Source organism: Orcinus orca, chromosome 21 (genome assembly GCF_937001465.1).
Source record: "Orcinus orca chromosome 21, mOrcOrc1.1, whole genome shotgun sequence".
Classification (NCBI taxonomy): Eukaryota; Metazoa; Chordata; class Mammalia; order Artiodactyla; family Delphinidae; genus Orcinus; species Orcinus orca.
In genome coordinates, this window is record NC_064579.1 from 29,630,221 (window position 1) to 29,645,614 (window position 15,394).

The 15,394-nt window shown below is 36.1% G+C and overlaps 1 protein-coding gene across 4 annotated transcripts in view; it reads left to right on the forward strand.

Moving 5' to 3' along the window:
• WDR17 (WD repeat domain 17) overlaps window positions 1–15,394 on the forward strand; it is an 85,588-nt gene that overhangs the window by 37,033 nt on the left and 33,161 nt on the right. For all 4 annotated transcript variants that reach the window (XM_049704152.1, XM_049704153.1, XM_049704154.1 and 1 more), the window contains 7 exons: window positions 1,020–1,204; window positions 1,811–1,979; window positions 4,970–5,061; window positions 7,492–7,574; window positions 9,250–9,336; window positions 13,319–13,483; window positions 14,959–15,161. In XM_049704152.1, the coding sequence (XP_049560109.1) occupies window positions 1,020–1,204; window positions 1,811–1,979; window positions 4,970–5,061; window positions 7,492–7,574; window positions 9,250–9,336; window positions 13,319–13,483; window positions 14,959–15,161 (984 nt within the window). The remainder of the gene's footprint in view (window positions 1–1,019; window positions 1,205–1,810; window positions 1,980–4,969; window positions 5,062–7,491; window positions 7,575–9,249; window positions 9,337–13,318; window positions 13,484–14,958; window positions 15,162–15,394) is intronic.

A 15,394-nucleotide genomic window follows, 5' to 3' on the forward strand; every position in this document is an offset into this window, starting at 1 on the left:
TATACTGGGAAATATTTATATTCCAGTGTGTAATTAATCTAGATTGGTCTGATAATTTATGGTGGTATCATTATTTTGAATTATATTTACAAGAGTATATTTATGTTCTAAGGAAAAGCTTTTTGAAAGAAGACAAAATATGTGATAAAGAATACAAAGAAAATAACTGAACAAGGAGACATTTATGTAATTGAAAGTCTATGAACAGTAAAAATTGAGGAAGAAGAGAGAAATTAAGATGCAAATGTATATCAGTTGTAATTCTTAATTTAGGTGCTAAATTAAAGTGAATTATAAATAATCTCAAAAGTAATTATTTTCGGGCTTCCCTGGTGGCGCAGTGGTTGAGAGTCCGCCTGCCGATGCAGGGGACACGGGTTTGTGCCCCGGTCCGGGATCCCACATGCCGCGGAGCCGCTGGGCCCGTGAGCCATGGCCGCTGAGCCTGCGCTTCCGGAGCCTGTTGCTCCGCAACGGGAGAGGCCACAGCAGTGAGAGGCCCGCGTACCGCAAAAAAAAGAAAAAAAAAATTATTTTCTTTGGATTGAAAATTAGTGGAAGAGAGTTATTAGTTTTAAAAGAAAAAAGTTCAGGTGCGTGTGTGTTTGCTTGTATAGAGGAAGAAGTAAGCTATTACATCAGCACTTTGAAAGAAACTTTTAATTCAGAAATAATCGTGCTGTGCTTTAATTTATGGGGCAATAAGAAACCAAATACTCACCACATACTGTGATTCCTCAGAAACTAATTTTCATTCATTTTGCACCACCTGCACTTCTATACACCTCTTTTCAAAATAATATCCCATTTTGTATATATAAATATATAAATATGGGCAACGCTGCTAAAGTACTCCTGTGGCAGAAAATCTGATCATTGCTTAAGAGTTTACTGATATAAATTCTGGATAAAAGAAAACAAAGAGCATCTTTGTAAATTAAGTCCTGTGGCTTCATTCCAGCCTATGGGAAGATACTGGCATAAATATTTACTTGTTTATTTATTTTTTTCTTTTCTAGTTTCAATCCAGTCCCCAACCAAAAATCATTATACATCCTCAACGAGTGAAGCAGTACCACCCCCAGCTTTGACACAGAATCAAGCATTTTCTGTTCCTCCTGGTCACGCAGTGTGCTGTTTCTTGGATGGTGGAGTTGGACTTTATGATATGGGAGCTAAGAAGTGGGATTTTCTTAGGGACTTGGTATGTTTGTGGTCATTCTTTTATACACAATACTTATTTTGTGTATAAAATGATGTTTACTTTTACTTATGTATTATTGATGATATTCTAAAATTATTTTCATAGAGAATCATATATTAGGACTTTATCTTGGTTGATTGAAACATTTTAGAAAAATGTATAGAACTATTAAAATTATTTAATTGTAAACATTATAAACATTAAACTTCTTTAAATATTAATGTCTGTTTAGCTTATCAGAATTACTCTGCATTTGGTAGTTTTCCCATTATTGTGTGGGCTACGTTACTCCTTTGTGTAGTGGAAAATCACATAGTTGTAGTATATTTTGGAAGCAAAATGAGAAATAGAATATTCTTTCAGAAGGAAGGAGAAGTCCACCTCTGCCAGTTACTCTGAGCTTTCTTGTTCTCATTCATGAAATGAGCAAGCTTGGATTAAGTGTTTTCTAAGATTTATTTCTATTATGGAGTCATAATAATTCTATGAGTCTACGAACTTCTATTCTCATGATCCTTAAGCCTCTGTGTAAAATAGAATACAGCCCTGCTGAGGACTCACATTTTGTCTGGGTTTGTTCTATGTTTTTTTATGCTGCATCCCTAGGGTCACGTGGAAACTATCTTTGACTGCAAATTCAAACCTGATGATCCCAATCTTTTAGCAACAGCTTCCTTTGACGGCACAATAAAAGTCTGGGATATAAACACACTGACGGCAGTGTACACTTCCCCAGGGAATGAAGGGGTTATTTATTCCCTTTCATGGGCTCCAGGTAAGAAGTATTTTATTAAAATCAGGAATACAATCAAATGACTTTCCTAACTTTTTTGTTTGTTTGTTTGTTTTTGTGGTACGCGGGCCTCTCACTGTTGTGGCCTCTCCCGTTGCGGAGCACAGGCTCCGGACACGTAGGCTCAGCGGCCGTGGCTCACGGGCCCAGCCGCTCCGTGGCATGTGGGATCTTCCCGGACCGGGACACGAACCCGCGTCCCCTGCATCGGCAGGCGGACTCTCAACCACTGCGCCACCAGGGAAGCCCGACTTTCCTAACTTTTATTTTCATTTGTATTATCTTCTTCCTCACAGTGTCATCTTACTCCAAATGATTGTGGAGGCAGATCAGTACCAACATAGTGGTTGGTGCAGTTTTTGTGGGTTGTAGAATAGACTCCTTGCCCAAGCACGTTGATTTCTCGGCCTTTCTATATGACATAGTCATAAAGAAAAGCCCCAGTAAATCAGGATGATACTGACGCATCTAGTTTTAGCTGCATTTGTATAGATGTGCCTAAGAAGGTGCAGTGTATTTTACATTATAGAAGTTTTCCTTAAAATTTTCATGTGAATCAAATATATGAAAATAAAACATGTATTTTCTAAAAATTATAATACCTGTCTTTCTCTGATACATCTGTTTTGTGAATATGAATGATTATATATCATCACAGTTTAATTGTGAGCATGTGATTCTATATAAACTCCGCTTTTGTAATATTGAAGAACTTTTATGCTATAATAGGGTCTTTTCTTTGATCTCAGAATGATGCTACCTTTATACCTTCTTGTACGTAAAAAAGAGATGTCCTATGAAACCTCTGACATTTTCTTCCCAAATATTTTCTTCCTGTAATAAATAATTTTACACACCTAAAATGAATTTTTCACTTTATAAACTATGTAGAATGCTTTACTTATTTGTCCTAATACTAACATTAATTTAAAACCCACTTATAACTAAGATGTAGCTTATTTTTTAGCTTATCTCCTTGTGCACAGAGATTTTTAGCCCTGAATATATGCGCTGTCAGGGTTTTGATGTCTTCAGAGAATTTGGGATTCTCTTGGAATTTTATGCATAATTTTTAGCATATGTGTGCATGTTCCTATATCTGTCAAAGATTATCATAGCTATCAGATTTTCAGAGAAGTCCATGACACAAAAAAGGTAAAGAACTACTATTTTTATATTCCTTATCTCCTACCGTGAGAAGATCTAGAAGAAGGTTTTACTTCCAAGTCTTAATGACAGCAGCTGTTCTCTGAAGCAGAAAATACTTAGTGCCATTATAGATCCAAAGCTAATTGGAAAAAAATGTTACTTCACTAATTAATAAGTAAGGAACAGGGCTTCCCTGGTGGCGCAGTGGTTGAGGGTCCGCCTGCCGGTGCAGGGGACGCGGGTTCGTGTCCCGGTCCGGGAGGATCCCACATGCCGCGGAGTGGCTGGGCCCGTGAGCCATGGCCGCTGAGCCTGTGCCTCCGGAGCCTGTGCTCCGCGACGGGGGAGGCTGCAGCGGTGAGAGGCCCGCATACAGCAAAAAAAAAAGATGTAAGGAACAAAAAGAACTAGCACTCTTTTCTGCTCCCTTCTTTACCTCCATCTTCACTTTACTTTCGATTGTGAGAGCCAACATTTATTTAAGAGGATCTGAGGTCAGAGAGGTTGAGTAACTTACCCAAGATTATATACATAGGGAGTAGTGGTGGAGTCAAGATTTGAACCCTCGTCAATTTGATGTTGAAGCCTGTGCTCTTAGTCATGGTAGTTTGCATCGTCACAGCAGGGCCTGCTGGGTTGAGATACAGGAATTGGGCCACCAGTGCGGTGACACTGTAACAGCAACGAGCTGATCATTCTTTCTTCTACAAAACGTGTTCAAGTCTCAAACCTAAAGCTTGAATAGAAATTGTGACTGTGAAAACCATTGTTTCAAATCATAACACAGAAGGCCCAATCTTACTTCAAGCTTATTTCACTCTCTACATTGAGAATTTGCCTTAAGAAAATAAAAATGTTGTAAAATGGAAATTCTGCCACTTTTTGCAAAGTGATTACTGATGAATCACTATTGTTAGGTAAATATGGATGAAACTTAAAAGATTAGCAAAGGTTGACACTGGATGGAAGTAGAGTAGGTTATAGATGATTGCAAAATTTCCTTTATTTTTAGAGTAGATATCACTGGGAAATTTTTAGAAGTGCATATAAATATGGAAACTTACCCCCAATAATTTTAGAGCACTAAAAGGGTAGCAGAATGAAAACCCTAGAAAAAAATGGTGAGGGCTTTTCTTTTAGTATTTACAGTCATTTATCACGAAATAATTCCTCCATATTTTTACTCCTAGGAGACGGATAACAGCTATTTCTTTCTTCTAATGGAGCAAACCTCTTCTTTGACTGCCTTGCAAAAAATTCAAGACGAGCTACTAACTTAGCTGCAGTTCAATTTTAACAGATTTTTTTAACTTCTTAAAAACAAAGAGCATTGTTTATGTCTTTGATGGAGAAAATAAATTTTTTCATGTGTCCTGCTTAGAGAAATACTTTCCTAACCATTAAAAAAATTACTAGATGGTCAGAAAAATGTAAATACCGAATGGATATGTAATAATATTGAGGAATTTTTGATAATTTTTCTATTTGTGATTGTAGTAGTTTGGTCATGTTAATAAAAGAGTTCCTGTATTTTAGACATCCATCCTCAAGGATACAATGTTAGAGATTTGCTCCAAAGAAATCCAGTAGGGGGCTATAGACAAAAAAAGATTGACCATATTTTGATAATTGTTGAAATTGTATGATGGATTCATGCATTATACTGTTCTTGCTATATTTGCATACATTTGATAATTTTCATTATTTAAAAAAAAGAGCCACTTTGCAAACTCAAGTCTTACTTTTTCAAAAATTACATTTTTGAAAAGAATTAACATTTGTGGCAAACATTCCATATAATGTCTAACAAATTGTTTCCTAAGGTGATTTAAATTGTATTGCTGGAGCAACTTCTCGAAATGGTGCTTTTATTTGGGATATTAAAAAGGGCAAAATCGTACAACGATTTAATGAGGTAAGATGTATTTATTGCTAGTCGAATAACATAATGCCTTATATGGCTTCACGTTTTTTAAATGCTTTCCTCTCTTAATTTATTAGTGAGTCACCAGGTGGCATTGTAGTCTTTTAATTAGAAGAAAATCCAAGAGGACATGCACGTGCTAAAAGAATTCTGAAAAACGTAGCTGAGCCTAAGATACAAAAATTCACCTAAAGTTGCATGAGAGGTTCAAAGGAATTTTGGGTCGCCTTCCACAAAATTGTCTAGGCAAATATTCAAAAGTTGGAAAAAGACTAAACTCAGAACAAGACCCAAATTATAGTCCCAATTTTGTCACTGATTAGCTCTTGACATAGAGAGGATAATTTTATTGCCTTGAAGCTGATTGTTCATTTATTTATTTATTTTTTAACATCTTTATTGGAGTATAATTGCTTTACAATGGTGTGTTAGTTTCTGCTTTATAACAAAGTGAATCAGTTATACATGTACATATGTTCCCATATCTCTTCTGATTGTTCATTTTATAAGGTGAAGTTGGATTATATAATTTCTTAGGTTTCCTTCCAAGTCTCAAATTCCATTTTTCCATGACAAGTTCCAAAAGCTCCTCTCTTCCTATTTGTAGTGTCACAGATTGTACTTTTCCTTCTGCTTGGAGTTAAATTGTCATCTCATATTTCCCTGAGTTCTGTTAATATTTTGTAAATACGTATGCTCTCGTTACAGTATGTTCGTTGTGAATGGAGGGAAATGTGAACAGCATCTAGGATTGTCTGTCACTTTCTTGAAATTTCATTCATTTCAAATGATTACTGTTGAAGTTTGTCAAACATATAACTTACTTGATAATTATTTATGTATCGAGGCTTTAAAACCATTTATACAAAAGACTGTTCTCTCTCTGAAAATCAAGTAGCGTTGATCTTCCAGGGGTTACGGAAGTTATGTGACAAATGCAGAGCTGTAGGGAAACTTCAACAACCACCAGTGTGCAATTCTGCTCTCAAAAGAGGAAACTTTGGCAAAGGACTACAGGTCATCCTTCCCTTTCTCTACTTAACAACAATGTTCTCAGTTCAGCACTCCCCCAGCCCGCCTTCTGCCCTCCCCGTCACCAGAACGATGCATATCCCATAATAAGTAAGGATATAAGAAGAAAAGATGAACCTGGAAAAGCAACTTTTGACCTAATTCAAGAATCTTACCCTTGGATGTCAAATCTGTCGATTTCTTCTTCTAGCATCTTGGCGTCCTGTCAACTAAGTATCTTCCTATTAGCACTCGGCAGGTGCAGCCTGACTCCAGCAGCCCAGCCCTGAGCATCAGGGACGTCTCTTACGTCCATTTATGTCTTTCCCAGCTCCAATAGCATAGTTAAGACCAATATCGAAACCGCTTACATCTAGGATAATAAATGTGGGGAAAATGAACACTGCCAGCTTCAGTTAACTAAGTTACACATGCCTCACCAAATAAAATGCAGGACGTGAGGGAGCCATGAGTGCCCCGTTCACGGGGACGAGCACAGCTGATGGAGGACCTCCCCTCCTTCAACTGAGTGAGTATAGAGACTACCTCCATTCTTGTGTTCATCTTTATAAAGCTACCCACCTTGATCCCCCAAGAAAGGTAAAAATAGCAAACTGGAGACCACCTTAGTAAAACAGCCTTAAAGCTCCAGATAAAAAGTCACTTTAGTCTTCCCTTAAGAGCAGCCACGATTTAAGTGCTATATAAAACGGAAATGATTTAAACAAAATTCGGAAATGGATTGGTTGCAACCTTTATTCACCCATTACCTAGTTGATGAATGACATTCCTATGTATAAAGTATATTCTTTGTGTTTTTAAAAATTCTCATCATACCAGCTGTGACTGTATTCCTTTACCCTTTCCCAGTCCAAGAATACAGATAAACATAGAGTACAGGTAAATACAGAGTGATTTGTTATAATAATAACCTTAAACCTTCTTTGTTTCATAAAAATAAAATTTTGAAATTTAGAAGAACAATCAATAATAACAGCTGCTTGCAGCATCTCTTATACTGTAGTTTTAGGAGCCTAACTGGGTTAGAAAGCAGATAGAGAAATATCTTCATCTCCAGAAGGGCTTTTACAGAAAAAGGTATTAAGCTATTAAGCAGAGCTTAATTCTACAGATGGCTGAGGAAGCAGATTCTGGGTGTTTACCAGTGTCCACAAAAAGGAAATAGAGCCAACCATTTATGTCTTGAAACAATGGTTTTGTTTCTTAAGTGTTGACAGCATTACACATTCTTTAAAGTATGTATTCAGCCTTCTGCTGTTGACAGTAGTGTCTCTGTAGCATCATCTAGAGCAAGTTCCTAATAGCAAAGTAATATTAGAAGAAATAAATAAATAAGAGGAAAAAGGGGTGAATTATTTCTTATTGATAGGTATTTTACATTTTTTGAAGCATGGAAAAAATGGAATATTCTGCATTGCCTGGAGTCATAAAGATTCCAAAAGAATAGCAACCTGCAGTGGTGATGGTTACTGGTAAGTACTATGTATGAAATTACACTGTTTATAAAAGATACATTTGATAATATCAATTGTATCATGTTAGCACATACATTAAAATGTTCGATGAGATTCCATTTGTACAGCTCTACCTACTATCATAAATATTATTTATAAGCCCGCATAGGCACATGCTACATTGCTATGATATATCAGTAATAAATAACAATGCAATGATGTTTAAAAATAAACAAACCACTAATTCTTTCTAAATGAAAATACTACTCGAATTTTAACTAGAATACCATGACTTACCTCAAAGAAACTTAAAGGACTTTCACAGAGTCTAATTTTCATCACATTTTGAGGGAGTGGTATTTCAGTTTCGCAAGTGATTAAAGAGGTATCAAGTGCTCTAGAAACTTGTTCACAGTAGGTGTTATTATTTTTAAAAGGATAAAAAGGCTTTGTAAGGAGCAATAAGACCATGCCTGTGGGAAATGCCTATTTTTAGAAAGTGACTAACTTCTCAGAAATATGTGCTTTCTTAATTCTGTTGAGTCCCAGGAAAAAGGAGGCTTCCAAGAAATATATGTAAGGGAAGAATTGCCTTTGAGTTAAAAAAAATGTTTTTAATCCAGTGGTGCTACCCTATAGCTATAGGTATTGTCATCTTTGACGGGTAGTATAAGCACTTATGGTTGTTGAGAAGTAGTAAAGTTTATCTCCTCTTAGGTTTTGCCCAGCCCAAAATCTTCTCATCCTCACTTTTTAGTTTCAGTGGAAAATACAGTAGTTATGGAAACCAAAGATCTTTACCAAGAAGTTAAAATTTTCAGAAACGACAGTTAGTGATTTTTTTCCCTTGAAAATGACTATTTGCTCATTGATACATACCAAAATACGAAAGATGTATGTAAGAGTTTTTTGACTAGGTGATACATGATTAGCTTTACCATATATTCTCAGGGCATAACTTATTTGATAAATACCACAGTCAATGACTAAATATTTGGAAGCGTAGATCACCACCACTCTCCAGTAACCTCAAAGTTTTGGTGGGCCTAGTGATGTTTTAAAAGGGTCTTTTCCAAAGACTTTTAAAACTTTGCAATATGTTAATTTATACACAGCTTTGTGTCCCTATGGAATCAGTAGCCCTTGCACTATGGCAATATAATAGAAGGGTATTAGAGCTGCTTTTGTTTTTGCAGTGAAGGTATATAGGATCTGTTTTGGGAGAAGGGGTCCTCTGAAGTTCTAGTTGTATCACTTAAAATATGCCATGAAAATATTATATGTCTTGCAGTTGGTGTAATAGTGCATGAACCCAACACTATAAATGAGTTGTTTTAAACATACATTTTGAACTGTTAAATTTTGAAGCTGAAATCTAATGCATATATTTTAAAACATATGTATTAAACTATGTATTTCCCTAATTAAAAATATAAGAAATAGTTTCTAAATAAAAATGTATCTCCTTTAAATTGGTTTCAGTGGGTTACCATAATTAATACTATGTGATATAAATATCCTTACTCATAATTGGTAATATTTACACAGTACTTTTAAATGTTCCTTGTGCTTTGCAGACAAGGTCTCTTTCCTAAAACACTTATGTTCAAATTTTACAGTTCTGGCTTTCTTCCCTTGAATGATGTATTTAGACTGTTGTAATTTTCTATTAATATATTATACTTAATTTCAGTATTATTCGAACAGTTGATGGTAAAGTACTACACAAATACAAACATCCAGCTGCAGTGTTTGGTTGTGATTGGAGCCAAAACAACAGGTAAGTATTTTTTCCGGAAATAAGTAATAATTACATTTCAGAGATTTTGAATAGCCATAAAGTTTAAGGTTATTTCCATAGGTAATATTCATGACTCTTTTTAGGTAATATTCCCTTTGCCTAGCCTTGTAATTGCATGTGTAACCGTCTGTTTTTATTCCGTGAGGTTTTTATATGATTTAGAAATACTGATTTCCTACTTTCAAGCTATTTCCTGCTGCTTTAAGGAAAAGCATATGACTAACTAATGAAACGTGGAAATCAGTCCAATCTGTGTGTGTCTTCTGAGGAACGTGGCCCTTTCTCTGAACCCTTTTTAGGAATCTGTGCAATGGTATTTTGTTCCCCGTGACTTTCCATTGCCTCCACCTAATGCAAATGCCACGGCCTTGGGTGATTTCCCATGACACAGAACTTAGAATGGTTTTGAAAGGTCAACCTTGCTTAAGAGCCTGGCATTAAAGATCAGCTTAGATTTAAAAATTAATCCAAGTCAACCCTTCACTAAAATTGATCCTTTAAGCCACTGCACTTCCAAGAATCTTGTGTTTCAAACCTCTCTTTGATGGGATATAAATTATCTTTAAAAATTCAAACTTTCTTTAAATATTGTGAAAACAATGTGAATTATGCTTTTCCATATTAGAGTCGTAAAATATACATACTAAAATATTAAAACCTTATTACACTGTGTTCTGAGTCAAATCACATATTATACAAAATGATGGATCTATGAGTTTCTTCCAGTAAATACAGAAGCATTTATTACACAGTTACAGGTACTTTTAAAAAAAATTTTTTTATGTGGACCATTTTAAAAATCTTTATTGAATTTATTACAATATTGCTTCTGCTTTATGTTTTGGTTTTTTTGGCCCCGAGGCACGTGGGATCTTAGCTCCCCGACTGGGGATCGAACCCATACCCACTGCATTGGAAGGCAAAGTCTTAACCGTGGACTGCCAGGGAGGTCCCCGGTTAGAGGCTCTAAAATGAGCTCGTGACCAGCTCTTCTGCAGTATTTCCCACCTCAGTGGCCTGAAAATGCAAACAACAAACTGCTAAAGCCCAAATCCTTAACCTCTTCTTTTTTTTTTTTTTGTGGTAGGCGGGCCTCTCACTGTTGTGGCCTCTCCCGTTGCGGAGCACAGGCTCCCGACGCGCAGGCTCAGCGGCCATGGCTCACGGGCCCAGCTGCTCCGCGGCATGTGGGATCTTCCCAGACCAGGGCTCGAATCCGTGTCCACTGCATTAGCAGGCAGATTCTCAACCACTGCTCTGTATTCCTTCTTGCATTTCCTTATTTGCAACTGTGAACTTTATATTCTGATCAACTCACTTTAGCATTTCTTTAGCGTGCTTCTGCTGGTGATAAATTCTCTGTTTTTATTTATCTGAGTGTACCTTTATTTCATCCTCTTCTTTTTTTTTTTTTTTTTTTTTTTGCGGTACGCAGGCCTCTCACTGTTGTGGCCTCTCCCGTTGCGGAGCACAGGCTCCCGACGCGCAGGCTCAGCGGCCATGGCTCACGGGCCCAGCCGCTCCGCGGCATGTGGGATCTTCCCGGACCGAGGCACAAACCCACGTCCCCTGCATCAGCAGGCGGACTCTCAACCACTGCGCCACCAGGGAAGCCCTCTTCTTTTAGACCGTATTATCTCTCAATTTTCACTTGCAGCCAGCCATCAATTCCTGTCATATCCTCCATCTAAATATCCTTCTTTACCCAACCATCCCTCCAGCGACTAAACTAATGACATTTGTCTGTTTGGGGACTTCTGCAAAAGTCTTCTAAATCAATTCCAGAATTCACACCTTTCGTCACCACTTCCTCTCTCTGTGTTCTCTAGGTTGCTGTCAGAGTGAGCGTTTAAAACCGCAGATGTGAGCACGGCATTCTCCTGCTTAAATCCTTCAACAGTTTCCCATTGACCTTGGGATAATGTGCAGAATCTTAGCCAGTCCTACAAGGGAGTCCCTGTATAATCCCATTCCTTTGTACTTTAGTATCACATTACAAGCCTTGCTTCCCTTGTTCCTTATATCCAGCCACAGTGGCTTTCGATTTCTTGAACCAGCCAGCTCATTTTCACCCCAAGGCTTTCACTCCTGTTTCCCCTTCCATCTAGGATTCTACTTCCCATCCCACCACATACAACTCCTCCCAACCCGGGCCGGATATAAGTAACTTCTCCCTATCCTTCAGCTCTCAGCTCAAAAAACCACTTTTGGAGAAAAGTCTTCCCTTACCCCCATATTAGGTAAATTTCCCCTATGGTATAATAAGCCTTGGGTGCACTTAACATCATAAAATTAAGTTTTATTTGTGAATTGGCTGCTTCACCCTGTAGAATGTAAGCTCCATGAGATCAGTAGTGGTTATCTGTTTTTAGCAGTATATTATCAGCAAAACACTGTACTTCTGACCCTCACTATGCCTTGAAAAAACCAGATGTTTAATAAATATTTGTTGAATATAAAAATGAGTAGAATTACCTTGCATATGATCAACAGAACAGTTCCACATTCTTATTTCTCTGTTTTATAGGGTTAATAAGAATTTGACCGGTAGGAATAAAAATTAGAAATTAATGCAGTATGCCTTGTTGGTTAAGAAAACTCTTTTTTTTTAAAAAAAGTCCTTTATACTTAACTATTGTGTTTACTATCAAGCCTACCTAATAAATTTCATTTTTTATTTTAAAATTTCACTATTATTTTAAAAAATCTTTTCTAAATGTTCTAATTTCTATATTTATATTCCACTTAGCATCCTAGGAGATAAGTGAAAAACACCTTGAACTTATAAAAGTTTATTCATAAGATATTTCTGAATTTATAATTTGAATATCTGTATGTACCTTCTTTGAATATTTTTTCATTTCTAAGATTTTATCTTTATGTATCTGCATAGACATATATACAGAAATATGCCCGTGTATACGTGTAAATATTTGTATTATGCAAAATATATTTTCCCACATAGAGGAACGGGCTGTTTATCAGTGGGCCTTGGGCACATGTAATCGACACATTTATAGATTGGCATGCAGTTTACCAACTGGTGTATTTATGCATGTAAGGTTAAATAAATACAGGTATTACAACCCATGCGACAAAAATCAACAATTTGAAGTTTGGAGAAGGTTTTGATAACAGCTGGGTCTAAAACGTGTAACTTCCCCTCTTTACCTTTAAAGTCTGGGGACTGTTTATACGGTTGTTAATGTTCCTCGGGGAGACTGTTCTGGCTGGTACCTGATGCCACAGGTCTGCCTAGTACTCGAATTCCGTTGGGAACAGTATTCCAGGCATGACGGCTAGGGTACAAATAGTTGCTTTGCTATCTCACTCTCTTAGAGATAGAGCCAAGATCGTTAAAAGATCAGATCCACGTATTATATTCCCAGAGGATTCTGTTGGATCAAACAGTTAAGCATCTCACCAGAGAGAATTGGAAAACCAGGAATGTGACTTACTGTCAGATGAGACGACCCTGGCTCTGCGGGGAGCTTTCCTAGCACACTTCTGGGGGAAGCATTGCTATTTATATGCCTACCACAACAAAATTTACCAACGGTCAGGGCATGTAGTAATTAATAACGTGCCTACCAGCAATTAAGCAAATCTCAGTCACTGACCATTCAAGACCCTTCTTAAGACCCAGTAGTTGCAAAATATAAAGGTCTGAGAAATACTAAAGTTATGAATCTAGACATCTTGAAAAAGAATGTATAGAAATGACTGTGCCATTATCTCTCATAAATAAAAAACACAACTGATTGAAAGGAAACATTGAGAAACTCTGTACTAGAGCAGTTGCTGTAAATGATGTTTTTACTTTTGTAAGTTTTCAGTGTAACTTCATTAAGGAAGCAAAAAATTCTCATTTTAGAAGTTAGAACTGTGTGCATTTAAAAGCTATCAGTAACAAATAATATCAAACTTTTTATTTTTTTATGTGCCGTGGGTGATATTTCAGAGACATGATAGCCACTGGCTGTGAAGACAAAAATGTTCGTGTCTATTATGTGGCCACCAGTTCGGATCAACCACTGAAAGTGTTTAGTGGGCACACAGAGAAGGTGTTCCATGTTAGGTGGTCTCCTCTGCGGGAGGGAATTCTTTGCAGTGGCTCTGATGATGGGTATGTATTTTTGGATTCTAATTTTCTAGTCCTAAAATTCATAAGCTTGTAATTTTCTAGAAGTGTACTTATTTATATGATCCAACGTGTATGTGGAACTATTTTAAACATGTACTTAACAAGTAGGCAGTTAACAAGTATCTAGTTGCATCCAACTAAAAGTAAATTAAATTTTTCCATACTTAGCATCTTATTCATGATTTCTATTTCCTTATTTATTGTACTTGCAATAGATGCTTATTTCTCTCTTATTAGGAACAAAGTTAACAGAAATCTGTTGGGAAAGGGAAAAACGTCTGAAACAATAAACCTTTGTAACATGTAGAGACGAGTTGATTTTTAATAATGTTCCCATATTTAATGTGGAAAACAGCTGTACTCTGTTTTCATTAAGAATGGAATAAAAGGAGATGATTATGTATGTTAGCATGAAAAGAAGATATTTTAGAAATGAGAGTGACATAACATTTTTTTCTGGGTTTATGAAAGTTTCTGAAATCTTGTCTATATTTTATATCCAGACAAGATACATTTGCATGGTACAGTTTGGGCTGTTTGAATATGAGATAAATTTAGGTAAGAAAAATCTTACTTGGTGCAAGTAAAAGTTGTGGTATATAGTAACCACATTATCCTGTCCTGGTATAAAGGGGAAAAAGAAGAAAGGAGTCTTTTATATATAGCAGAAAGAGATATGCCTTAAGAAATAAAATATGTGGTATGTCTCCTAATAGTGTAGTATAACCTTTGGAGTATTAATATTTTGATATTTTTCAGGTTTATATAAATCTTTAACTAAAAGATTATTATGAATTGTCCAAGCAGAGTTGGCATTTGGAGGTCTTAAATTGATTTTGAGTTCAAATTGTCCTTCAGTAACATTTGTACTCTACACAGTCAGTAGATTCAAGTAATATTATGAACCCATTTATATTTAAATTTTGTACTTGATCTGAGAGTGATTCCACAGACTAAGAAACTTATTTAACTGACAAAAACATGAAGTGTTTCCTGTATTGATAAAAGCATAGATACAAATTGATTTTTCAAATAATACCCGTCACCATACATGCTGTATTTTCAAGTTACACAAATAATTTGAGTGCTCTTAAGTTATCGTATACATGTTGTTAGTCATATTTTTCTTTGGCTTTACCTGTTCTGGATATTTTATTTTAAGAAAGCAATTTTTTAAACACATAAACTGCGAAATCATATATTTAGTATCAGGGGTTAATGACCAGTAAAAGTAAGGAAAAAATATTGGAATAGGATGGCTCTAGCCTAGTTAGTTATTCATTTTAAAATAAATAAAATTCATTTTTATTTGCTAAAAAGACGAGAACCATAACATATATTGAAACATAAAATGTTTTTTCAATATACTAAGAAATAATCATTGTGTTCCATTAAGAACATGCTGATACTCCAGATAAATTATAACTTGTATTATATACATAATATTCTGTTTTCAGTTCTGTTCGAATCTGGGATTATACTAAAGATGCATGCGTAAACGTTCTTAGAGGACACACGGCACCTGTGCGGGGATTAATGTGGAATACTGAGATCCCATACCTACTAATATCTGGCAGCTGGGACTATACTATAAAAGTGTGGGACACTCGGGAAGGAGCTTGTTTGGATACCGTGTACGATCATGGCGCAGATGTATACGGTAAAGTGTTTTTCATGTACTTTTAAATTTTGCTATATTCATGATTATAATTTCTGAGCAAGACAGTATTTTTGAAGAAGTCTTACAGGGTTTCATTTTGAAATAACATTTATCTTAGTAGAAAGTATACATGCTTACTATTTAAATATCAGAATACACAGATTATAATAGAAAATGTCATCAGAAATAATCAGAAACTAACTCTTGTTAGCACCGTGGTGTCTTTCTCTCTA